This window comes from Scyliorhinus torazame, chromosome 25 (genome assembly GCF_047496885.1).
Source record: "Scyliorhinus torazame isolate Kashiwa2021f chromosome 25, sScyTor2.1, whole genome shotgun sequence".
Lineage (NCBI taxonomy): Eukaryota > Metazoa > Chordata > Chondrichthyes > Carcharhiniformes > Scyliorhinidae > Scyliorhinus > Scyliorhinus torazame.
This window is the reverse complement of record NC_092731.1, coordinates 13230359-13256052: the sequence shown is the minus strand read 5'-3', so window position 1 is coordinate 13256052 and position 25694 is coordinate 13230359. Positions and strand designations below refer to the sequence as shown.

Sequence of the window (25694 nt, the reverse complement as noted above, 5' to 3'; positions counted from 1 at the left end):
GTGTCATGGACAAGAACGGGACGCCACCTTTGATTGGGGCAAACCAGACCGTCGTCTTAAACCCTCCCCCAGTGAGGAATAAGCAGGGCTGGGGATGCCCAGGGAGATTTTTTAAACACCTCTGTTATGGAAGGGCCGCCGAGCAGCCTGTACGGCTCTTGCCCCCTGGTAGAGGACAGCTTCAGCCGCCTCTCCTCCCAGAGCAACATGTACGGCCTATGCGCCGTGCCCAAGCCTGAGGGCGGCTGCGACCTGCTGACCGCCACCCTCAAAGGCAAGGTCATCTGCTTCAGGTACCAGAGCCTCCGACAGAAAATCCGCCCAGTGGCCAAGGAGGTGCAGTTCACCTATATCCCAGGTAATGCAGAGGCCCAGCCCCCATCCCCAACACCACCCACTGTCCAGCCAGGCTGGCCAGAGGGTCATCTGGAGCTGACCAACAAGATTCCCAGTGAACGGTTCCTCTTCCCGGGCCCACCAATGGATTCGCGGACCCTCTGCGTCCCACCAATGGATTCCCAGACCCTCTGCGTCCCACCAATGGATTCCCAGACCCTCTGCGTCCCACCAATGGATTCCCAGACCCTCTGCGTCCCACCAATGGATTCCCGGACCCTCTGCGTCCCACCAATGGATTCCCGGACCCTCTGCGTCCCACCAATGGATTCCCAGACCCTCTGCGTCCCACCAATGGATTCCCAGACCCTCTGCGTCCCACCAATGGATTTGCGGACCCTCTGCGTCCCACCAATGGATTCCCGGACGCTCTGCATCCCACCAATGGATTCCCAGACCCTCTGCGTCCCACCAATGGATTCCCAGACCCTCTGCGTCCCACCAATGGATTCCCGGACCCTCTGCGTCCCACCAATGGATTCCCGGACCCTCTGCGTCCCACCAATGGATTCCCAGACCCTCTGCGTCCCACCAATGGATTCCCGGACCCTCTGCGTCCCACCAATGGATTTGCGGACCCTCTGCGTCCCACCAATGGATTCCCGGACGCTCTGCATCCCACCAATGGATTCCCAGACCCTCTGCGTCCCACCAATGGATTCCCAGACCCTCTGCATCCCACCAATGGATTCCCAGACCCTCTGCGTCCCACCAATGGATTCCCAGACCCTCTGCGTCCCACCAATGGATTCCCAGACCCTCTGCGTCCCCCCAATGGATTCCCAGACCCTCTGCGTCCCACCAATGGATTCCCAGACCCTCTGCGTCCCCCCAATGGATTCCCAGACCTTCTGCATCCCCCCAATGGATTCCCAGACCCTCTGCATCCCACCAATGGATTCCCAGACCCTCTGCATCCCACCAATGGATTCCCAGACCCTCTGCGTCCCACCAATGGATTCGCAGACCCTCTGCGTCCCACCAATGGATTCCCAGACCCTCTGCGTCCCACCAATGGATTCCCAGACCCTCTGCGTCCCACCAATGGATTCCTGGACCCTTTGCCTTGATTTGATTTATTATTGTCTCATGTATTGGTATACAGTGAAAAGTATTGTTTCTTGCATGCTGTACAAACAATGCGTACCGTACATGGGGAAAAGATAGAATTAGAGGGTATTCTGGGCACAGCTTGCAAGAAGTCGCCTCGCTCCGGCGCCATCTTGGAAAGCAGCAAGAATCCCGGACCCTCTGGGACCCACCAGTGGATTCCCGGACCCTCTGGGACCCACCAGTGGATTCCTGGACCCTCTGGGTTCCATCGGGTGGCACGGTGGCTAGCACCGCTGCTTCGCAGCGCCAGCGACCCGGGTTCAGTTCCGGTGTCTGTGTGGAGTTTGCATGTCAGCGTGGGTTACCTCCGGGTGCGCCGGTCCAAAGCTGCGCAGGTTAGGTGGATTGGCCATGATCAATGCGCCGGGTTAAGGGGATGGGACGGGGTGTGAGCTGAGGTAGAGTGCTCTTTCGGAGGGTTGATGCAGACTCAATGGGCCTCATGACCTTCTCCTGCAATGTAGGGTTTCAACGATCAATAGATTCCCAGACCCCCTTGGTCGCATCAATGGATTCCCAGACCCTCCCAATCCCATCAATGGATTCCCAGACCCTCCCAATCCCATCAATGGACTCCCAGACCCTCCCAATCCCATCAATGGACTCCCAGACCCTCCCAATCCCATCAATGGATTCCCAGACCCTCCCAATCCCATCAATGGATTCCCAGACCCTCCCAATCCCATCAATGGACTCCCAGACCCTCCCAATCCCATCAATGGATTCCCAGACCCTCCCAATCCCATCAATGGATTCCCAGACCCTCCCAATCCCATCAATGGATTCCCAGACCCTCCCAATCCCATCAATGGATTCCCAGACCCTCCCAATCCCATCAATGGATTCCCAGACCCTCCCAATCCCATCAATGGATTCCCAGACCCTCCCAATCCCATCAATGGACTCCCAGACCCTCCCAATCCCATCAATGGATTCCCAGACCCTCCCAATCCCATCAATGGATTCCCAGACCCTCCCAATCCCATCAATGGATTCCCAGACCCTCCCAATCCCATCAATGGACTCCCAGACCCTCCCTATCCCATCAATGGATTCCCAGACCCTCCCAATCCCATCAATGGATTCCCAGACCCTCCCAATCCCATCAATGGATTCCCAGACCCTCCCAATCCCATCAATGGATTCCCAGACACTGCTGACTGTTTCTTGGTGTTGGTCAGTCACCAAGAGAAAGCTGGAGTACAATCCAGAAATTCTTACCCACGTTGATCACAATTTATGAGCAGATGAATGCTTTGATTTTTGATCTACAATGGAGTTTATACCCAGACACACAAGGAGATGTCAGGTCAGATTACCAAAAGCTTGGTCAAAGAGATGGGTATTAAGGGGTGTCTTCAAGGAGGAGAGAGAGGTAGAGAGGTTTAGGAAGAAAATTCCAGAACTTCGAGCCCAGACAGTTGAAGGCTTGCCCACCAACGATGGAACAATTCAAAATTGGAAATGCATTAAAGGCCGGAATTGGCGAAGCGCAGAGATCCCGGATGGCCTGGGGGGGCTGGAGGAGATTGAACCCATGTCGGCTAGTGAGCAGAGGGGCGATGGGGGAAATGGTAAACTGGGGCAGCAGTTCTTTGGGTGATCTCAAATCTACAGCGGTTCAAATGTGGGAGACCAGCCAGGAGACCTGCATTTCTATAGCACCTTTTATGACCTCATGACGTCCCAAAGCAATGAAGTGTTTTTCCGTAAGCCGAAATGCAACTATACACAGAAATCTCCCACAGATTTGATAAATGAATAGCTTGTCTTATTGTTGGTGCTGTTTAAGTCATGAATGTTGGCAAGGGGAACTCTCCCAAATAGTGCCTTTTGCGACCAGCCGAGAGGGCGGGAAGTGTCTCGCCCGAAAGACGTCGCCACCAACAGTGCAGCACTCCCTCCGAGGCAGAGCGATGAGGAAGGTTGCCATGGGGCACGAGGTTAGAATTATGACGGAAAGCAGGTGAGAGCGCTGGTGAGGCGAGACCACCTCAGGGGAGATCGAGGGTAGAGACTGGATATCCTGAGAAAGAGGGTGAGGGTGACTTGGGATTTGAGCAGTGTGACGAGCAGCCAAACCGAAGCCCGTGCTCTGCGCCCGATGAAAAATGAAGTGATTGAGAGCTCGATTTTGTGGAAATCCTAAGAACCTCTCTTAAATTCTTTCCGTAGTTGATGCAGAAATCGTATCCATCGATGCTTTCAACAAATCTGCCCCAAAGCAAGGCTTAGTCGTTGGAATAACTTTTATTAAGGTGAGGTCACTGATGATGAGCAAATCTTTCTTTCTCAATCCCTCTCCCTCAGAGTAAAAGACACAAAGAATTGACATTTCTTTTGCACCTTTCACAACTTCGTAAAGCACTTCACACCCAGAGAAGTACAGCCACGCAGCTAATTAAGTGAAAAGTCTGAGATTCTGGGATCGTTTCCCCTCTGTAATATCTCTTCATGTTGTTGTGTCCTCCTGCTCAGGATTCTGGTGATAAGGCAAGCCCGTTTCTCAACATCTACTGCGACTATGAGCCGGGATCTGAGTATAACTTGGACTCCATAGCACGTGAGTTAGTGGCCGCGTCCGAATGATTTTGTGGGTTGAACGCGGGCCAGGGTTTCCCGTCTAGCCTGGGAGACGGCACCTCTGACAGCCTGGCACCCCCTCGGTGCAGCAGCGGGTGCGTCATCTGGCTTCTGCGTTCCTCCGGAGTGTGTCTTGAACCCACGATCTCCTGACTCTGTGTCGCACCCTCGCCACAATGTTGGCGCTTACAGCGGGGGAGGGGGGATTGGCGGGTGGGTGAGGGTCGAACTGGTAACGCCAGCTCCCTGAGGAAGAAAATACCCGTGCTCCATGTTTACGAAGTTCTCTCCTTTTACATGGGATAGACATTAATCTATTTTGCTCCTGTCTGTTACAGAAAGCTGCCTCAACCTGGAACTCCAGTTCACTCCATTCCAGCTGTGCCATGTGGAGTAAGTGCCCCTCCGACGTCTCTTCACTTCACAGCACATGGGTTGGATTCTCTGCACCCCAATGCCGAAATCGCGGGGGGCGGAGAATCCATGTTGCCGTAAGAAATTGGGACCGGCGCCGCTCCCCTGATTCTGCGGGAGTACTCCGTGCCACCTGGGACCCACCTGCGGCCATTGCCAGAGGCCCGGTCTGCCATCCTCCACTCCCGACCAGCCGAAGCCCCGACGGCGTGGAACTCGTGCACTCCAGCCGGTCGGGATACTAGCGTGGCGGCTGCGACTCAGTCCGTGGACCGATCGGGGCGGGGGGGGGGGGGGGGGCGGAGGGGGCCTTGTAGGTGGCCGGTAAATGCTTGTGTGGGGGTTGAGGGTCGGGCGCGCGGCCGATTGGGGGGGGGTTAATTGTTTGGGTCCAGCTCGCAACCCGGGTCCGCCATGGAGCACGGCACGGCCGCTGGAGGCTGCCGCCGTTCACGCGCACGGCCTCCGACCTGGAAAAGCGGAGGCCCGTTACTGCAGCAAAAGCTGCGGGATCTACTCCGGGTCCCTGCAGGGCTGGGAATTCGTGTCCCTTTGATGCCAGTTTTTCTGGCGTAAAGCTACCGTTTTGACGCCGGCATGGGGACATAGTCCCAATAACGGAGAATCCAGCCCCTTTTTGCAAGACTCTCCCTCGTGTATTTCTCCACAGGTTAAAACATCAGCCCAAAGAAATGCAAATTAGTCTGACTGCCCTGCCCACTCCTCGTCTCCTGTATTAATCCAATAGCAAAAATGCAATCATCTTCCCCTTTACGTTCTGGCATTGGCATCGTTCAAACCCCCCACCATCACTATCCAGGGGGTTACCATTATAAGGCTAATCCTGAGCTGGATTAGCCTTATAAATACTGTGGCAGGTCAAAGGCTGCGTATTCTCCGGAGAGTAACTCACCTCCTGACTCCCCAAAGCCTGTCCACCCTCCACAAGTCAGGAGTGTGATGGAATACTCTCCACTTGCCTGGATGAGTGCAGCTCCAACCACACTCAAGAAGCTCGACACCATCCCGGGCAAAGGTCCCCAAGGGGAGGTCGTGGCATAATGGTACTGTTGCTGGCCTCCGAGATCCGGGTTCTAATCACACCATACGATTGTCGATTGTTGTAAACATGCCCTTTAGGGAAGGAAATCTGCCGTCCTTACCCGGTCTGGCCTACATGTGACTCCAGACCCCACAGCAATGGGGTTGACTCTTAAATGCCCTCAGGGATGGGCAACAAATGCTGGCTTTGCCAGCGACACCCACAAGAAAGAATTTTTCAAAACCCCGCTTGATTCAGGACCTTTCAAAGGTCCACCACCTTTCAACATTCACTCCCTCCGTCAGCGACACACTGGCAGCCATGTGTGCAAGATGCACTGCAGCAACAGCCGAACCTTCCAAACCCATAACCTCTACCACCGAGAAAGACAAGGGCAGCAGATACCTGGGAACCCCACCACCTGGAGGTTCCCCTCCAAGTCACTCGCCATCTGACTTGGGAATATATCGGCCGTTCCTTCACTGTCGCTGGGTCAAAATCCTGGAACTCCCGCACCAACAGCACTGTGGGTGTACCTACACCACACGGGCTGCAGCGGTTCAAGAAGATGAGTCACCACCACCTTCTCGAGGGCAATTAGGGATGGGCAATAAATGCCAGTGATGTCCAAACCCCATTAAATGATACTTCAAAAAATACTAATTTTGCTGCCCAGTTCTCCATAGCTGTGCTTCGCACACAGGCCTCATTGGAGCGTCCGGTTCTGGGTGGCACAGTGGTTAGCACTGCTGCCCTAGCGCCAGGAACCTGGGTTCGATTCCAGCCTCGGGTGTCTGTGCGGAGTCTGCACATCCTCCCCGTGTGCGCGTGGGCTTCCTCCGGGTGCTCCGGTTTCCCCCCACAGTCCAAAGATGCGCAGGTTAGGTGGATTGGCCATGCCCAGTGATGTGCAGATTAGGTTCCGGGGATAGAACGCGTTGGACGGGGGGGGAGTAGACACGAGGTACAAAAAGCAGAGTGTAGCAGGTCAAGAAGATAGCCACCAACACCCTCGATGAATGCTGACCGTCCGACATCCTGAGAATGCGGAGAAGGACATTTGAAGGATTATCAGTTCAAACTTTTGGGTTTCCTTTTTTTAAATTTTAGAGTACACAATTTTTTTTTTCCAATTAAGGGGCAATTTAGCGTGGCCAATCCACCTACTCTGCATATCTTCTTGGGTAGTGGGGACTAAACCCACACAGACTAAACTTTTGGATTTCTAACCCAGTCTTCAATATCCCTAAAGCACAAACCCTAGCAATCTAACGGCCTTCAAAGGTCCAGCTGACCCCCACAGCCTTCCAAGGGAGAGGATGCCTGATTTCTGCTGCTCAGTTTGTGAAAAAGTACTTTCTATTGGTCACCCTTCTCTCTCTCTCTCTCTCTGTGTTCAAGGGTTCAGGAAAGAAGGCAGCGTGAGACCGTGTTCCTGCTCAGTGGCCACGACCATCAGATACATCTGTACAAAGAGGTGAACCCATCCCTTCAGACTCTATTTCGCCGGGGGCTCCGTTTCGAATCTCCAATCATCCTTCTTTTTCTCTCTCTCTCCCCCTCTCGCTTTCACAGAACGAGACTCTGCACCAGTTTGAGGAAAGACCGACGGAATTCCTGTTCCCAGAGTTAACAGACCTACCCAGCCAGTAAGAGTTTAACAATCGTAGCGTAACGTTGCGTAGTATAGATGATATCTTTGGCGAGTGGGGGTGGGTTAACTGGGTAACACTCTGGCCTCTGAGAAGATAAGGGATATTCTCTCCCATGTCTTAGATCAATACTTAGCCCTCTGGCAACTTCAGTGAAAAACCACATTACCTAATCATCAATGACCTTGCTGTTTATGGGAGCTTTACTGAGTGAAAATCGATTGTCGTGTTTCCTAGTTTATAATAATGACAACACGACAAAATTATTTAACTGGCTGTTGTTTCATTTATATGACATCCCACAGACAGTATTTAATTCAAAGGTTCTTCCTTTATTTCTGGGAGTGATGCCTGTGATGTGCACAAATAATATCATTTATCTGGAAATATTCTAATTAATTATCTCCTCTCGGTTCATCTCTCTCTCCCTCTATCTCTTTCCGTCTCGCCCTCTCTATCTATCCGTCTCTCCCTCTCTCTGTCCGTCTCTCCCTCTCTTTCTGTCCATCTCTCCCTCTCTCTCTCTGTCCATCTCTCCCTCTCTCTGTCTGCCCCACTCTCTCTCTCTCTCTGTCTGTCTCTCCCTCCCTCTCTGTTCGTCCGGCCCTCCCACTCTCTCGTTGTTCGTCTCTCCCTCTCTGCGTCTGTCCCACCCTCTCTCTCTGTCCATCTCTCCCTCTCTCTGTCCATCATTCCCTCTCTCTCAATCCATCGCTCACTCTCTCTCTATCCATCTCTCACTCTCTCACTGTCCGTCTCTCTGTGTTTGAGGGAAGTGTTTGTGCCGTGAGTGCTAACATCTGTATACCTGTACATCTCTGTGCTGGAGTGCCCTCTCTGCGCTGGAGTGCCCTCTCTGCGCTGGAGTGCCCTCTCTGCGCTGGAGTGCCCTCTCTGCGCTGGAGTGCCCTCTCTGCGCTGGAGTGCCCTCTCTGCGCTGGAGTGCCCTCTCTGCGCTGGAGTGCCCTCTCTGCGCTGGAGTGCCCTCTCTGCGCTGGAGTGCCCTCTCTGCGCTGGAGTGCCCTCTCTGCGCTGGAGTGCCCTCTCTGCGCTGGAGTGCCCTCTCTGCGCTGGAGTGCCCTCTCTGCGTGACAGCGCCCCCTCTGCGTGACAGCGCCCCCTCTGCGTGACAGCGCCCCCTCTGCGTGACAGCGCCCCCTCTGCGTGACAGCGCCCCCTCTGCGTGACAGCGCCCCCTCTGCGTGACAGCGCCCCCTCTGCGTGACAGCGCCCCCTCTGCGTGACAGCGCCCCCTCTGCGTGACAGCGCCCCCTCTGCGTGACAGCGCCCCCCTCTGCGTGACAGCGCCCCCCTCTGCGTGACAGCGCCCCCTCTGCGTGACAGCGCCCCCTCTGCGTGACAGCGCCCCCTCTGCGTGACAGCGCCCCCTCTGCGTGACAGCGCCCCCTCTGCGTGACAGCGTCCAGCGCCCTCTCTGTGTGACATTGTCCTCTCTGTGTTACAGTGTCCTCTGGCTTGACGTGGTCAATATTCCGGACTCGACCCGGTTCCTTGTGGATCAGGACTCTAAAGGTTGGAAATGTCCCATTGCAAATCACATTAAATAACAAGACCCCCATCCCTCTCTTTTCACCACTACTTTCGACCATGTTTCAGGACCTTGGTGTTGAGCTCTGGGACACTCTCTCTCTCTCTCTCTCTCTCACGAACACACTCTCTCTCTCACGAACACACTCTCTCTCATTCTCTCTCGTGCAATAAGCCTCTTCCATTAAAAACTGTCTTTGAAAAGCTTGTTCATTTCTTGATGAAACCTGTAAATGGTGTCCATTCCTGGTACATTACACTTATGAATTTACCTGGGATGTTTTTCACAGTAAAGGTGCTCGGCAAATGCACAATGTTGCCGAGTATAATTTGTTCCCCTCACCTCGTCTAATTTATCTATTTTTCTTCTTTCACTCTTTTTCCCCTCTTCTTTCTCTTTGCTCCCTCTCGCCCCCTCCCTCCCTCTCGTCCCCTCCTCCCTCTCGTCCCCTCCTCCCTCTCGCCCCCTCCTCCCTCTCGCCCCTCCCTCCTCTCTCGCCCCTCCTCCCTCTCGCCCCCTCCCTCCCTCTCGCCCCCTCCCTCCCTCTCGCCCCCTCCCTCCCTCTCGCCCCCTCCCTCCCTCTCGCCCCCTCCCTCCCTCTCGCCCCCTCCCTCCCTCTCGCCCCCTCCCTCCCTCTCGCCCCCTCCCTCCCTCTCGCCCCCTCCCTCCCTCTCGCCCCCTCCCTCCCTCTCGCCCCCTCCCTCCCTCTCGCCCCCTCCCTCCCTCTCGCCCCCTCCCTCCCTCTCGCCCCCTCCCTCCCTCTCGCCCCCTCCCTCCCTCTCGCCCCCTCCCTCCCTCTCGCCCCCTCCCTCCCTCTCGCCCCCTCCCTCCCTCTCGCCCCCTCCCTCCCTCTCGCCCCCTCCCTCCCTCTCGCCCCCTCCTCCCTCTCGCCCCTCCCTCCCTCTCGCCCCCTCCCTCCCTCTCGCCCCCTCCCTCCCTCTCGCCCCCTCCCTCCCTCTCGCCCCCTCCCTCCCTCTCGCCCCCTCCCTCCCTCTCGCCCCCTCCCTCCCTCTCGCCCCCTCCCTCCCTCTCGCCCCCTCCCTCCCTCTCGCCCCCTCCCTCCCTCTCGCCCCCTCCCTCCCTCTCGCCCCCTCCCTCCCTCTCGCCCCCTCCCTCCCTCTCGCCCCCTCCCTCCCTCTCGCCCCCTCCCTCCCTCTCGCCCCCTCCCTCCCTCTCGCCCCCTCCCTCCCTCTCGCCCCCTCCCTCCCTCTCGCCCCCTCCCTCCCTCTCGCCCCCTCCCTCCCTCTCGCCCCCTCCCTCCCTCTCGCCCCCTCCCTCCCTCTCGCCCCCTCCCTCCCTCTCGCCCCCTCCCTCCCTCTCGCCCCTCCCTCCCTCTCGCCCCCTCCCTCCCTCTCGCCCCCTCCCTCCCTCTCGCCCCCTCCCTCCCTCTCGCCCCCTCCCTCCCTCTCGCCCCCTCCCTCCCTCTCGCCCCCTCCCTCCCTCTCGCCCCCTCCCTCCCTCTCGCCCCCTCCCTCCCTCTCGCCCCCTCCCTCCCTCTCGCCCCCTCCCTCCCTCTCGCCCCCTCCCTCCCTCTCGCCCCCTCCCTCCCTCTCGCCCCCTCCCTCCCTCTCGCCCCCTCCCTCCCTCTCGCCCCCTCCCTCCCTCTCGCCCCCTCCCTCCCTCTCGCCCCCTCCCTCCCTCTCGCCCCCTCCCTCCCTCTCGCCCCCTCCCTCCCTCTCGCCCCCTCCCTCCCTCTCGCCCCCTCCCTCCCTCTCGCCCCCCTCCCTCCCTCTCGCCCCCCTCCCTCCCTCTCGCCCCCTCCCTCCCTCTCGCCCCCTCCCTCCCTCTCGCCCCCTCCCTCCCTCTCGCCCCCTCCCTCCCTCTCGCCCCCTCCCTCCCTCTCGCCCCCTCCCTCCCTCTCGCCCCCTCCCTCCCTCTCGCCCCCTCCCTCCCTCTCGCCCCCTCCCTCCCTCTCGCCCCCTCCCTCCCTCTCGCCCCCTCCCTCCCTCTCGCCCCCTCCCTCCCTCTCGCCCCCTCCCTCCCTCTCGCCCCCTCCCTCCCTCTCGCCCCCTCCCTCCCTCTCGCCCCCTCCCTCCCTCTCGCCCCCTCCCTCCCTCTCGCCCCCTCCCTCCCTCTCGCCCCCTCCCTCCCTCTCGCCCCCTCCCTCCCTCTCGCCCCCTCCCTCCCTCTCGCCCCCTCCCTCCCTCTCGCCCCCTCCCTCCCTCTCGCCCCCTCCCTCCCTCTCGCCCCCTCCCTCCCTCTCGCCCCCTCCCTCCCTCTCGCCCCCTCCCTCCCTCTCGCCCCCTCCCTCCCTCTCGCCCCCTCCCTCCCTCTCGCCCCCTCCCTCCCTCTCGCCCCTCCCTCCCTCTCGCCCCCTCCCTCCCTCTCGCCCCCTCCCTCCCTCTCGCCCCCTTCCCTCCCTCTCGCCCCCTCCCTCCCTCTCGCCCCCTCCCTCCCTCTCGCCCCCTCCCTCCCTCTCGCCCCTCCCTCCCTCTCGCCCCCTCCCTCCCTCTCGCCCCCTCCCTCCCTCTCGCCCCCTCCCTCCCTCTCGCCCCCTCCCTCCCTCTCGCCCCCTCCCTCCCTCTCGCCCCCTCCCTCCCTCTCGCCCCCTCCCTCCCTCTCGCCCCCTCCCTCCCTCTCGCCCCCTCTCGCCCCCTCCCTCCCTCTCGCCCCCTCTCGCCCCTCCCCCCTCTCGCCCCCTCCCTCCCTCTCGCCCCCTCCCCCCCTCTCGCCCCCTCCCTCCCTCTCGCCCCCTCCCTCCCTCTCGCCCCCTCCCTCCCTCTCGCCCCCTCCCTCCCTCTCGCCCCCTCCCTCCCTCTCGCCCCCCTCCCTCCCTCTCGCCCCCTCCCTCCCTCTCGCCCCCTCCCTCCCTCTCGCCCCCTCCCTCCCTCTCGCCCTCCCTCCCTCTCGCCCCCTCCCTCCCTCTCGCCCCCTCCCTCCCTCCCTCGCCCCCTCCCTCCCTCTCGCCCCTCCTCCCTCTCGCCCCCTCCCTCCCTCTCGCCCCCTCCCTCCCTCTCGCCCCCTCCCTCCCTCTCGCCCCCTCCCTCCCTCTCGCCCCCTCCCTCCCTCTCGCCCCCTCCCTCCCTCTCGCCCCCTCCCTCCCTCTCGCCCCCTCCCTCCTCTCGCCCCCTCCCTCCCTCTCGCCCCCTCCCTCCCTCTCGCCCCCTCCCTCCCTCTCGCCCCCTCCCTCCCTCTCGCCCCCTCCCTCCCTCTCGCCCCCTCCCTCCCTCTCGCCCCCTCCCTCCCTCTCGCCCCCTCCCTCCCTCTCGCCCCCTCCCTCCCTCTCGCCCCCTCCCTCCCTCTCGCCCCCTCCCTCCCTCTCGCCCCCTCCCTCCCTCTCGCCCCCTCCCTCCCTCTCGCCCCCTCCCTCGCTCCCTCCTCAGCCCTCTCGCCCCCTCCCTCCCTCTCGCCCCCTCCCTCCCTCTCGCCCCCTCCCTCCCTCTCGCCCCCTCCCTCCCTCTCGCCCCCTCCCTCCCTCTCGCCCCCTCCCTCCCTCTCGCCCCCTCCCTCCCTCTCGCCCCCTCCCTCCCTCTCGCCCCCTCCCTCCCTCTCGCCCCCTCCCTCCCTCTCGCCCCCTCCCTCCCTCTCGCCCCCTCCCTCCCTCTCGCCCCCTCCCTCCCTCTCGCCCCCTCCCTCCCTCTCGCCCCCTCCCTCCCTCTCGCCCCCTCCCTCCCTCTCGCCCCCTCCCTCCCTCTCGCCCCCTCCCTCCCTCTCGCCCCCTCCCTCCCTCTCGCCCCCTCCCTCCCTCTCGCCCCCTCCCTCCCTCTCGCCCCCTCCCTCCCTCTCGCCCCCTCCCTCCCTCTCGCCCCCTCCCTCCCTCTCGCCCCCTCCCTCCCTCTCGCCCCCTCCCTCCCTCTCGCCCCCTCCCTCCCTCTCGCCCCCTCCCTCCCTCTCGCCCCCTCCCTCCCTCTCGCCCCCCTCCCTCCCTCTCGCCCCCTCCCTCCCTCTCGCCCCCTCCCTCCCTCTCGCCCCCTCCCTCCCTCTCGCCCCCTCCCTCCCTCTCGCCCCCTCCCTCCCTCTCGCCCCCTCCCTCCCTCTCGCCCCCTCCCTCCCTCTCGCCCCCTCCCTCCCTCTCGCCCCCTCCCTCCCTCTCGCCCCCTCCCTCCCTCTCGCCCCCTCCCTCCCTCTCGCCCCCTCCCTCCCTCTCGCCCCCTCCCTCCCTCTCGCCCCCTCCCTCCCTCTCGCCCCCTCCCTCCCTCTCGCCCCCTCCCTCCCTCTCGCCCCCTCCCTCCCTCTCGCCCCCTCCCTCCTCTCGCCCCCTCCCTCCCTCTCGCCCCCTCCCTCTCCTCCCCGATCCCACTCTTTCCTTCTCCCCCTCTTTCCTTCTCGCCCCTCTTTCCCCCTCTCCCTCTTTCCCCCTCTCCCTCTTTCCCCTCTCCCTCTTTCCCCCTCTCCCTCTTTCCCCCCTCCCTCTTTCCCCCTCTCCCTCTTTCCCCCTCTCCCTCTTTCCCCCTCTCCCTCTTTCCCCCTCTCCCTCTTTCCCCCTCTCCCTCTTTCCCCCTCTCCCTCTTTCCCCCTCTCCCTCTTTCCCCCTCTCCCTCTTTCCCCCTCTCCCTCTTTCCCCCTCTCCCTCTTTCCCCCTCTCCCTCTTTCCCCCTCTCCCTCTTTCCCCCTCTCCCTCTTTCCCCCTCTCCCTCTTTCCCCCTCTCCCTCTTCCCCCTCTCCCTCTTTCCCCCTCTCCCTCTTTCCCCCTCTCCCTCTTTCCCCCTCTCCCTCTTCCCCCTCTCCCTCTTTCCCCCTCTCCCTCTTTCCCCCTCTCCCTCTTTCCCCCTCTCCCTCTTTCCCCCTCTCCCTCTTTCCCCTCTCCCTCTTTCCCCCTCTCCCTCTTTCCCCCTCTCCCTCTTTCCCCCTCTCCCTCTTTCCCCCTCTCCCTCTTTCCCCCTCTCCCTCTTTCCCCCTCTCCCTCTTTCCCCCTCTCCCTCTTTCCCCCTCTCCCTCTTTCCCCCTCTCCCTCTTTCCCCCTCTCCCTCTTTCCCCCTCTCCCTCTTTCCCCCTCTCCCTCTTTCCCCCTCTCCCTCTTTCCCCCTCTCCCTCTTTCCCCTCTCCCTCTTTCCCCCTCTCCCTCTTTCCCCCTCTCCCTCTTTCCCCCTCTCCCTCTTTCCCCCTCTCCCTCTTTCCCCCTCTCCCTCTTTCCCCCTCTCCCTCTTTCCCCCTCTCCCTCTTTCCCCCTCTCCCTCTTTCCCCCCTCTCCCTCTTTCCCCCTCTCCCTCTTTCCCCCTCTCCCTCTTTCCCCCTCTCCCTCTTTCCCCCTCTCCCTCTTTCCCCCTCTCCCTCATTCCCCCTCTCCCTCATTCCCCCTCTCCCTCATTCCCCCTCTCCCTCTTTATTCCCCCTCTCCCTCTTTATTCCCCCTCTCCCTCTTTCCCCCTCTCCCTCTTTATTCCCGCTCTCCCTCTTTATTCCCGCTCTCCCTCTTTATTCCCTCCCTCCCTTTTTACCCGCTCTCCCTCTTTATTCCCTCCCTCCCTTTTTACCCACACTCTCCCTCTCCCCCTCCCTTTCCCTCTTCCCCCTCTCTCCCTCTTTTCCCGTCCCTCTTCCACCTCTCTCCCTCTTCCCCCCCGCCCCTTCCCCCCCTCTCCCTCTTCTCTCTCTCCGTCTTCCCCCCTTTCCCTCCCCCTCTCTCCCTCTTTCCCCCCTCTCCCTCTTTCCCCCTCTCTCCGTCTTTCCCCCCTCTTTCCCCCTCTCTCCCTCTTTCCTCCTCTCTCCCTCTTTACCCCTCTCTCCCTCTTTCCCCCTCTCCCCCTTTCTCCCTCTCCCCCCTCTCCCTCTTTCCCCCTCTCTCCCTCTTTCCCCCTCTCTCCCTCGTTCCCCCCTCTCTCCCTCTTTCCTCCCTCTCCCCCTCTTTCCACCCTCTCCCCCTCTTTCCACCCTCTCCCCCTCTTTCCCCCCTCTCCCCCTCTTTCCCCCTCTCTCCGTCTTTCCCCCCCTCTTTCCCCCTCTCTCCCTCTTTCCTCCTCTCTCCCTCTTTACCCCTCTCTCCCTCTTTCCCCCTCTCCCCCTTTCTCCCTCTCCCCCCTCTCCCTCTTTCCCCCCTCTCTCCCTCTTTCCCCCCTCTCTCCCTCTTTCCCCCTCTCTCCCTCTTTCCTCCCTCTTTCCCCCCTCTTTCCACCCTCTCCCCCTCTTTCCCCCCTCTCCCCCTCTTTCCCCCCTCTCCCCCTCTTTCCCCCCTCTCCCCCTCTTTCCCCCCTCTCCCCCTCTTTCCCCCCTCTCCCCCTCTTTCCCCCCTCTCCCCCTCTTTCCCCCCTCTCCCCCTCTTTCCCCCCTCTCCCCCTCTTTTCCCCCCTCTCTCCCTCTTTCCCTCCTCTCCCCCTCTTTCCCCCCTCTCCCCCTCTTTCCCCCCTCTCCCCCTCTTTCCCCCCTCTCCCCCTCTTTCCCCCCTCTCCCCCTCTTTCCCCCCTCTCCCCCTCTTTCCCCCCTCTCTCCCTCTTTCCCCCCTCTCTCCCTCTTTCCCCCCTCTCTCCCTCTTTCCCCCCTCTCTCCCTCTTTCCCCCCTCTCTCCCTCTTTCCCCCCTCTCCCCCTCTTTCCCCCCTCTCCCCCTCTTTCCCCCCTCTCCCCCTCTTTCCCCCCTCTCCCCCTCTTTCTCCCCTCTCCCCCTCTTTCCCCCCTCTCCCCCTCTTTTCCCCCCTCTCTCCCTCTTTCCCTCCTCTCCCCCTCTTCCCCCCTCTCTCCCTCTTTCCCCCCTCTCTCCCTCTTTCCCCCCTCTCTCCCACTTTCCCCTTCTCTCCCTCTTTCCCCCCTCTATCCCTCTTTCCCCCCTCCCTCTTCCCCCCTCTCTCCCTCTTCCCCACTCTCTCCCTCTTTTCACACCCCACCTCTTTCCCCCCTCTCTCTCCCTCATTCCCTCTCCTTATTACCCTCTCTTTCCCCCCACTCTTTTGCTCTCTCTCTTTCCCCCTCTCCCTCTTTACCCCCCCACCCCCACTCTTTTCACTCCCTCCCTGTCTTTCTGTATATTTCTCTCTCTCTCTCTCTCTCTCTCCCTCTATTACAAGCACAGTTGTTCTGCAGAGTTGGAATATACAACAGGATGGACCGATTTCAACAGTCCTGCTCTTCAGATTACCCACTGACAGCAGTGAGGACTCTTCACCCGGGAGCTGCAGAACGAGTATCGGTGAGTGAGTAGACGTGGATATATTGTTTTTTTTTTAAGGATTTTTATTCACAGTTTTAGCATTTTAACATTTTACAAAACAAAATGAATACATTACATCCCCAAATACAATAAACCCTGCCCCCCCCCCCCCCAACAGTTGGCAGTACTAGCTCACCGAAATGCAAAACAAACAAACACCATTTCTCGTGGAACCCCTCATGTTCCCCCCTTCGGGCAAATATTACCTTCTCACGATAGAAGAACTCCGTTAGATTCCTCCCCAGCCACGCCAAGGTACAGGGTGGAGAAGCTGACCTCCACCCCAACAGAAACTGCCTGCGAGCGATCAACGAGGCGAAGGTTAAAACATCTGCCCTCGTTCCCGTCCGGCAGGTTCGACACCCCGAATATGGACCCCAGGGGAGCCGTGGATTTAGTCATACGCAGGACCTGTCCTCTGCAAGGAAAAGGAGCATGTCCAGGAATGAGGCTGTATTTTCAATTAAACAAAAGCCTGGGGGACAATAGTTCCCTCGTGCATTCTCCATGGCAACACCTTGACCAATTAGTGTTGATTTGGCAACCAGTCAGCGCCCCTTTTTTCATGCAGTATAAATTGTGGCTCCTGTTGAAATTTGGTATTCTCGCATTTGTTCTGATGAGTCCAAGGCAAAAAGCTTCGACAACGTGTCTCTTATTTTTGCAACAATTTCATATTGCATTCGAAATGACCCCAGGTTGAAGAGCAAATACTCAAATACCTTGAAGCTCTGTTTTTTTTCTCTCTCTCTGTATTTGGTGCAGATTCTGACGCTGGTGAAGGTGGCGACACTTTGGAAGACTATAACCTGTTGGTGACCTCCACAATCGAGCTCTCAGTTGTTTACAGGTTAGTACTCGAGTCTTGTTGATAGAAAAGGATGGGCATAAAGAGGCCGCTGAGGTTGGTGCATCGCAGGCCCTCATCAATGCTATTGGTTCCCGGGGCACCTGATCTATATTCCTCTGCCTTCTCCCAGTAACCCTATGTTATAACCTGCCCAGATCCTATTTGCTGGGGACAATTCGTTACCCCATGCTACTTGAGGATTAGGAGCTCCCCCAATGAGAGCGGGGTGGGGTGGGGCAATCATTAGCAGTACAGCTGTATTAATAGAGCTGGCCAGTGCGGTACCGGCTAGAGAGAAAACCATAGTCAACTACTGGCCTTGTATACATATTCTTGTAAATAAAGTTACTTTCTGCTTGACTCTACAAACTTGTGCTGGATTCTTTGTGGCCCTCACAGAACCCTACAAATGCTTTCATATAGAAATCCCTGCAGTGCAGAAGGAGGCCATTCGGGCCATCGAGACGGCACCTACCCTCTGAAAGAGTAACCGACCTCGGTCTGTGAGGCAGCACATTTGCCAATTACCAGATATCTGGGCTCCTCTGGTTCTCAGTCTTTCCATTAATGGGAACAATTTCTTCCTCTCGTGATTCGGAGCGCCTCAATCAAATCTCCTCCCAACCTCCTCTTCTCTGAGAAAATAGCCCAAACTTCTCCAATCGATCGTTTGCAACTGAAATCCCTTGTTGCTGGATCCATTCTCATTAACCTTTTTTTTTCTGTGCCCAACATCTTCAGGAATACTGGAGGGCATTGGCATTCAGGGTAAACGCCTTGGGGCGTTTTAAATTTAGAGTACCCAATTCATTTTTTCCAATTAAGCAGCAATTTAGCATGGCCAATCCACCTACCCTGCACATCTTTGGGTTGTGGGGGCGAAACCCACGCAAACTCGGGGAGAATGCGCAAACTCTGACCCAGTGACCCAGAGCCGGGATCGAACCTGGGACCTCGGCGCCGTGAGGCAGCTGACCACTGCGCAACTGTGCTGCCCACCCTCGGGACCAACTTACCCTCTTAATTTTTGTTTGGCGGGAATTTACTCTCTCTTGGAGGGTTGTGAGGCTGGGGAGATCACACAGATGGAGAGAGGACGAGACCGTAGAGGGCTCCAGCCCCATTTCCTTCGGCTTTCCAGCCTTTGAGGCGCTGCTGTATTGACTTCCCCCTCTTTCTGATTGCAGGGACGTGCTGAAGAACGGTCTCAATGACCAGGCCATTCTGCCAGAGAGTGATCAGTATGATAGTGTCCTCTGTGCACTGGTAACCGATGTGGACTTCGACGGGGTGAAGGAGGTTCTGCTCGGCACCTACGGACAGGTAATGAAGTCAAGTCCTCCAAGCCTGGCCTCGATTTCCATTGGTGGCCATGACTTCAGCTGGCCGAGCCCTAGAGCTCTGAAAAACTCCCGTCCGCGCCCCCCCCCCCCTTTTCTCCTACTTTTTTCTCTCTTAAATTTAGAGTACCCAATTCTTTTTTCCCAATTAAGGGGCAATTTAGCGCGGCCAATCCACCTACCCTGCACATCTTTGGGTTGTAGGGGTGAGACCCACGCAAACACGGGGAGAATGTGCAAACTCCACACGGACAGTGACCCGGGGCCAGGATAAAACTCTCGTCACTGGCGCCGTGAGGCAACAGTGCTAACCACTGCGCCACCGTACCGCCCCTCTCTCCTACTCTGATATGCTCCTTCGAACCTACATCTCTGGCCAAGAGTTTAGTCATGTGCCTTAATATCACTTTGTGTGACTCCTGTGAAGTGCCTTGGGGCCGTTACCACATTATAGGTGCTATATATATTTTTTTGATAACTTTTCCAATTAAGGGCAATTTAACGTGGCCAATCCACCTCCCCTGCACATCTTTGGGTTGTGGGGGTGAGACCCACGCAAACACGGGGAGAATGTGCAAACTCCACACGGATAGTGACCCAGAGCTGGGATCGAACCTGGGACCTCGGCACCGTGAGGCAGCAGTGCTAACCCACTGTGCCACCGTGCTGCCGGGACTGGAAAACCTCAGCCATTGTCTTCCCCACTCTTTTCAAAACCTTGGCTTTGTCCTGAGTTCTCAGTCTCTCCTGATCCATGTCTGTAGCTTGTGGAATCTAAATCTTACGGAGATGTGACACCATAGAATCCTTACAGTGCAAAGGTAGGCCATTTGGCCCATCAAGTCTGATCGAAACTGGGTCCCCGGCGCTGTGAGGCAGGAGTGCTAACCTCTGTGCCACCATGCCCACCCTGGAAGGTCATGTGATGAAAACTCTATGAAACTGTCCGAGCAGAGTCTGCGAGCTCTTTTTTCAAAAACATTTCAGCTGTTTCTCTTTCTCTTGGCAGGAGTTACTCTGTTACAAATCCTGCACCGGCGGGGCTCCAGACCCAGAGGCCATGGAATCGGGACTTGCCCCCCGGCTCCAAGGGGAATTCCGGCTCCTGTGGAGAAGAAGCTTCCAGAGCCCCCTGCTGTCCATGGCCTACGCCGACCTGACTTGTGACGGCCTCTGTGAGCTCACCGTCGAATCGCTGAAAGGGCTGCACATTTTGCAGGTAAGCCGTGGTCTTTTTCCCCTCCATCCTCCCACCCACCTCAGCTGCTTATTCTTCCACCAAACACCTCCTCTTTCCAAAAGGGATGGTCCCCATCCAAGAGAGCTAGCACCAGCTCAGAAATGATTGGCCAAAAGACCTCATACCGGGACTGTAGATCCTTGGATTGTATATCAGCGAGAGATGGACAATGGCGCCTTTGATTGACATTGTCCCATCCTTGACAGCTGTTGTTGACATTATATGGGAGCTACATCGGGACAAAAGGAGGCCATTCAGCCCCCTCGAGATGGATTTTTCTTCGTTCATGGTTGATGTGGATATCAAGTCGTTCTGTCCTGGTTTCGTAACCCTTAATACCCTCCCCCAACGAAAATCTATCAATCCCCGTTTTGACATTTTCCATTAGAAGGATGAACGGTCATCTGATCGAGGTGTATAAAATACTAAAAGGGATTGATAAAATAAACGTTGACCAAATGTTCCCCCTTGTGGGGCAATCTAGAACGAGAGGTCACAGTTATAGGTTGAGAGATGGTAGATTTAGAACTGAGATGAGGAGGAACTACTTCTCACAGAGGGTGGTGAATTTGTGGAACTCGCTGCTTCATAGTGCGGTGGAGTCTAGTCATTAAAGAAGGAGGTAGATATATTTCTGATTTTAAAAAACGGGTTGAAGGGATATGGGGAACAGGTAGGGAGGTGGATTCGAGACCAGGAAGAAATCAGCTATGATGTGATTGAAATGGCGGAGCAGGAGAAGGGGGGTGAATTGCCGACTTCTCCTAATTCTTATGATCTATTACCACCTCCAGCCTCGACAACTTCTTGGGAGGAGAGAGTTCCACATTTCCACTCCCTTTTTATGTGAGGTGCTTCCTAACGTCCCTTCTGAATGACCTAAATCTAACTTTAGCCACTTATTCTGACCCCCACTGGAGAAACGTTTATCTTGTATCTACCCGATATGGAGGATGTTTGCTATGCGGAGCGCCTGAATAGACTCGGACTGTTTTCATTCGAACAACAGAGGTTGAGGGGCGACCTGATAGAGGTCTACAAGGTTATGAGGGACATGGATAGAGTGGATGGGCAGGCACTCTTTCCCAGGGTGGAGGGGTCAGTCACCAGGGGACATAGGTTTAAGGTCTATGGGGCAAAGTTTAGAGGAGATGTACGAGGCAGGTTTTTTATGTGGAGGGTGGTGAGTGCCCGGAACGCGTTGCCAGGGGAGGTTGTGGAAGCTGGTACGTTAGCGGCGTTCAAAAGACATCTCGACAAATACATGGATAGGATGGGTATAGAGGGAGGAGGCACTAGGGCTTTTTGCCAAGGGTGGTATCATGACCGGTACAGGCTTCGAGGGCCGAAGGGCCTGTTCCTGTGCTGTATTGCTCTTTGTTCTCAACTTCTATTAATCATATACAGATTGATTAGATCACCTTTAATCTTCTATGCTGGAGAGAATACAAGCTTAGTTTGGGCAAGTGTTAGAGTACAGCTCAGCCTTGATCTAATTGAATGGTGGAATCGCCCCCCCACCCCAGTCGAGACCGAGCAGCAAAATGGATGCCAGTGATGTTATTTAAACACGGTCTACCTCTCTGTTGTGTGTTGCAGCACAGCCTAACCCAGACGGCCAGCCTTGTCTTGCAGAGGCTTCGCTCCAGAGCGTCGGCCCTGGAGAAGAGTTTGGCACAGAGCCCGGCAGGCGTGGAGCTCGCCGAGCCCGACCCCGAGATGCAGGCGACAGAAGATCCGGACGGCTTTGCGAGGACTGATCGGGAGGAGGTAGCAGAAAGCAATGGCTGAAGTGACACCCACTGAGCTTTTGTGGCCGATTTTAAAATGCAACCCCTTCCTCCCCACCCACCCTCCACACATCTCCCCTCGGATTTGTCGCACTTTTACCCCACTCGACAGGGCGCCCTCGAGCGTTCTTTGAAACAAAAGCAGTGTTTGTAAACTTAAAGGAGATGGGGTAGTATATCACCCCTTGTGTTTGGAGGGGTTTAGCAGGAGACATGTGGGGTGTGGGTATTGAAGTGCCCTACGTCCCACCCCACACCATGTGTTGTCTCAGCTCAACGTTGCCAAGATTACTGAAGATGGGAGCAAGGAATTGTGGGAGATTCACACTGCGGCCATCAAAGTGGGCAATGATTTCTAATCTGCCATCTTGTACTTCAGCCACTTTACTACAACAGAGTTTGAAGATGCGTCCCACAGCGCCTCCAGGCAGCGGCCGAATATCCAGATTTTCCCACCCCTTTGTCTTTCCGAATGAAGTTGCTGCATGTTTGATTCCTCCACGGTTTTATGTCTGCGACCATCGCACCTTCCGCAGGCGCTCGAGATTGTGGGAGCAAATCCCACTGCAGAGTCCAAGCGCGCACATCACACTTGACACCCCCGATGCAGTACTGAGGGTGTGCTGCACTGCTGGAGTTGCCGACGTTTGAATGAGGCGTTGTATCGAGGCTCCAGTGGAAGATCCCGCGGCCACTATTTCAAAGAGGGAGTGCGGGAGATCTCCTCAGTGTCCTCTGCACCGACAGCACTGAAAACCGATGATCGCATTGCTATCTGCGGGAGCTTGTGCGAAATGTGGCTGCTGTTTTCCCCCATTAAAGCAGTGATTACCTTTTTTAAAAAAGCATTAGCTGTGGGATGTCCTGAAACCATGAGGGGTACTTTAAAGGTGGCGCAGTCCTCACGGCGCCGAGGTCCCAGGTTCGATCCCGGGTCCCTGTCCGTGTGGAGTTTGCACATTCTCCCCGTGTCTGCGTGGGTTTCGCTCCCACAACCCAAAGATGTGCAGGGTAGGTGGATTGGCCACGCTAAATTGCTCCTTAATTGGAAAAACAAAGGAATTGGGTACTCTAAATTTATTTTTTTTTAAACGCCAGTGTTGTGGTGAAATTGAAATGCCTCGGAAACCTCGAGTAGGATTTTGATCGTTTACTCCAGTGAGGGAGAGTGTATCTCGGTCAATCTGAATCAGTACGCTGCCAGCACCGTCTTTTATGCATTTAGTCCTTCTCCTTTGATGACCGAGGTTGGGTTCTTGGTCACGTAGGCTCACAATCTATCACAATAGGCGCAAAAGTGTTTCAGATTGACAGCCCCATTTTTGCTGTGTATCTTATATCATTCCAGAGACTGACACCTCTCACAATCTACCATGATACGGGCAAAGTACCGTCAACCAACTGTGACTGACTCCTTTCGATCTATAATTGCTGGGTCAGCCCCAGCTTTGGGCTAGTTTTGGCTGTGTCCTTTGCCTACGCTAACGTATGTCAAGTATCCCAGCAGCCTTTGCTTTACAGGCTCCAACCTGATAGCCCCTTCCCTGGCTAAAACTGCTGCTGCTGCCACACTGTGCCTCTGCTATCCTTTGCTAATCCATGACAAACGCCTCGTACACTCTTAACAGCAAGTCATGCCTCTTCTGTGAACATTGTAGAAATGGCACTCATTCTGTTGTCAACAGATTAAAAATTGTTAACCGGATTTAAAAAAAAAAGAATTTGGAATTTTCCACACAGATGTTTTTAAAAAAATGTATTTTATGACAAACATGTATCAAAACAGGTTACAACACATAAACACCCTGGGAAACATCCTTCCCAGCAATCATCGATGCAGTCTGTACAAATTCCCCCCCCCCCCCCCGTGACAAACCGCTCCTCAAACTTTGATTTGATTTATTATTGTCACATGTATTAGTAAACAGCAAAAAGTATTGTTTCTTGCATGCTGCACAAACAATGTACCGTACATAGGGGAGGAAGGAGAGGCTGCAGAATATAAGCATAGAACAAGAGTGGAAGATAGAATTGGAGGGGATGCTGGACGGAGTGAAAGATAGAATTGGAGGGGATGCTGGACGGAGTGAAAGATAGAATTGGAGGGGATGCTGGACACAGCTTGCAAGAAGTCCGGTGCCATCTTGGAATTGTGTTTTGGAATTGAAATTGTGGAGACGGTCACAAACATCCCCCATCTTTTCTCAAACCCCTCTGCAGAGCCCCTTAACTCATATTTTATCTCCTGCAAGCGCAGGAAGTCGTACAGGTCACCCAACCACGCCGCTAACCCCCCGTGGCGATGCCGACCGCCACTCCAGTAAAATTCGCCGCCGTGCAATCAGAGAGGCGAAGGCCACGACATCGGCCTTCCTCCTCTCCATGAGCTCCGGCTTCTCTGACACCCCAAATATCCCCACCAAAGGGTCCGGGTCCACCTCCTCCTCCACTATCCTGGCTCAGACCGCGAACACTCCCGCCCAGAATCGTCCCAATTTTTCACAACCCCAAAACATGTGCGCGTGATTCGCTGGCCCCCCCGCCCACACCTCTCACACAGATGTTGTTTTTCTTTCAACCCGTGAGATTTGGAACGGGATCTGTTTATGAAGTTTTATTTCTGTAATGCGTTTGATTTGGCGAGGGTTAGGTCTGGAGTTTATTTTTTTCACGCGATGGAGGTCTTGCTGGGTAAAGACGCATCCCTAATTGCCCTTGAACCGATTTCAGAGGGGCAGCTAAGAGCCGGCCATATCGCTGTGGGTCTGGAGTCACATGTAGGCCAGACCGGGCAAGGATGGCAGATTTCCTTCCCGAAAGAAGCATTAATGAACAAGATATTTTTTTTGGACAATTGCCAATGTGGCGCGGCGAGATCTGTGGTGAGATTTAAACCCAGGTCCCCAGAGCATTACCCTGGGTGTCTGGATTACTAGCCCAGTGGCAATACCCCTGTGCCACCACCTCCCCTGCAAAAACCACACCTACACGAACACTATGCTGTTCCACCCGAGCTATGCCCTCGTCTCTGAGCAGCAGATGGCGCAGTGTCCCACTGAAATGGACTCGTTGCAGTTTGCAAAGGCTCACTGTTCTCAAAGGCAGGAGGCCATTCAGCCCCTTGAGCCTGTTCTGCCATTCAACGGGGTCATGCCTGAGTTGCCCCTCCACTCCAGCCAACCACCTTTGGTTGTGTAACCCTTCATGCCCTGGGGTCTCCGGTCCTCGTGCAAAGCTCCATCCAGCAAGATTAACGGACCATTAACTCTTTGCTTTAGTCTAAAGGTTCCTATTTCCTGGGCAGGGGAATTGAGGAATTAATTAGAGTCACAGAGATTTACAGCAGAGAATGAGGCCCTTCAGCCCATCCTGTCTGCACTGGCCATCAAGCACCTATCCAACACTTGGTCCATAGCCTTGTGTGCTGCGGCGTTTAAAGTGCTCATTCTAAATGTTTCCCTCTCTTTTTTAATATAAATTTAGAGTACCCAATCCATTTTTTTCCCAATTAAGGGGCAATTTAGCGTGGCCAATCCACCTACCCTGCACATCTTTGGGTTGTGGGGGCGAAACCCACGCAGACACGGGGAGAATGTGCAAACTCCACACGGACAGTGACCCAGAGCCGGGATCGAACCCGGGCCCTCGGCGCCGTGAGGCAGCAGGGCTAACCCACTGCGCCGCCGTGCTGCCCCAATTTAAAAAAACATTTTTTTTTTACGTCACATCTGAAAGACGGCAGCACCGGGTCCGCGGCACTCCCTCAGCACCAGAAACGGGCTGTGTGTTGTGTTATAGGCGGTCGGAAGTGTGATGCGCCACCGTTCTGGAGAGATGGGGAAGGGGCCTCTCCTCGTAACGGCTGTGCGCCAAGCCCTCAATGCAGCTGCCAACTCTCCACGTTTGAAGAGGAAGTGGTGGCTGAGGTCAGGGTGGGGGAGCGGAAGAGGGAGTGGATGTAGGGGACGGGTAGGGGACGGGGGGGGGGGGGGGGGGGGGGAGCTGAGAGCATCACTTCGATGAAACAGGCGGCATTGCGCAAAATTGTGCTTTTTATATTTTTATAAGTCGCTGTGCATCATGGCAAAAAGTAATTTGCATATTGAGCAACGATGTGTGAGATTTACAGTAATTTGAGTATTACTGTCAAAACCCACGTCCCACTATCTGAATTTCTTCTCTCCCCTCTGTTCTCTGAGGCAGTGATTCTTCCCAGCAGCTGGCTGGCTCTTGATATCCATGCTGCCTACTGATAATTCCCCCCCACCTCGCAAGTGTACCTACAACTGGTGGGGATCAGCCACCCGCTATTCGACTGCAGAAGGCATCGCAGCTGGCTCCAATTCTCTCCTCGTCTGTTTGCGTTGTAGTTGGGATCTCCAGGGCCACAGCTGGCTGTTCTGCTCACCCTGGGGCAATGTTTGTCGACCCACCTTCGCCACCTTCTAATAGGGGTCTAATGTGGTAAACATGAAGCGTAGACGCAGCCCCGTTGCTACAGGATACGAGGGCAACGGGGATTAGATAGTAGCAGTTGTCTGGGAAATGAATAAATGATCACAGGCAGCCCTGATTTAACAAGCTGGCCAATGGGTTCTGCGAGACAATAGTTTGGGGGGAGGGGGGTAATAATTTCTGGGGGGGGG

General features: G+C 56.8%; 1 protein-coding gene across 1 annotated transcript; it reads left to right on the top strand.

Annotated features, from left to right (window-relative positions):
* Nucleotides 1–21893, top strand: kptn (kaptin (actin binding protein)). The gene is made up of 12 exons (XM_072490040.1): nucleotides 1–358; nucleotides 3685–3767; nucleotides 3988–4072; nucleotides 4431–4485; nucleotides 6950–7025; nucleotides 7124–7197; nucleotides 8666–8733; nucleotides 15691–15807; nucleotides 16594–16678; nucleotides 17866–18001; nucleotides 19028–19237; nucleotides 20858–21893. The coding sequence occupies exons 1-12, from the start codon at nucleotides 127–129 to the stop codon at nucleotides 21047–21049; spliced, it is 1413 nt and encodes a 470-aa protein (XP_072346141.1). The 5' UTR covers nucleotides 1–126; the 3' UTR covers nucleotides 21050–21893.
* Nucleotides 21894–25694: the final 3801 nt, after the last annotated feature.

What these genes read in the sequence shown, in the direction of transcription:
- kptn (XM_072490040.1), top strand. Translation starts at nt 127, where the DNA reads ATGGAAGGGCCGCCGAGCAGCCTGTACGGCTCTTGCCCCCTGGTAGAG. An exon ending in GCAGTTCACCTATATCCCAG is followed by an intron (nt 359 to 3,684) that starts GTAATGCAGAGG and finishes TTCTTTCCGTAG; the next exon opens with TTGATGCAGAAATCGTATCC. An exon ending in TTGGAATAACTTTTATTAAG is followed by an intron (nt 3,768 to 3,987) that starts GTGAGGTCACTG and finishes CCTCCTGCTCAG; the next exon opens with GATTCTGGTGATAAGGCAAG.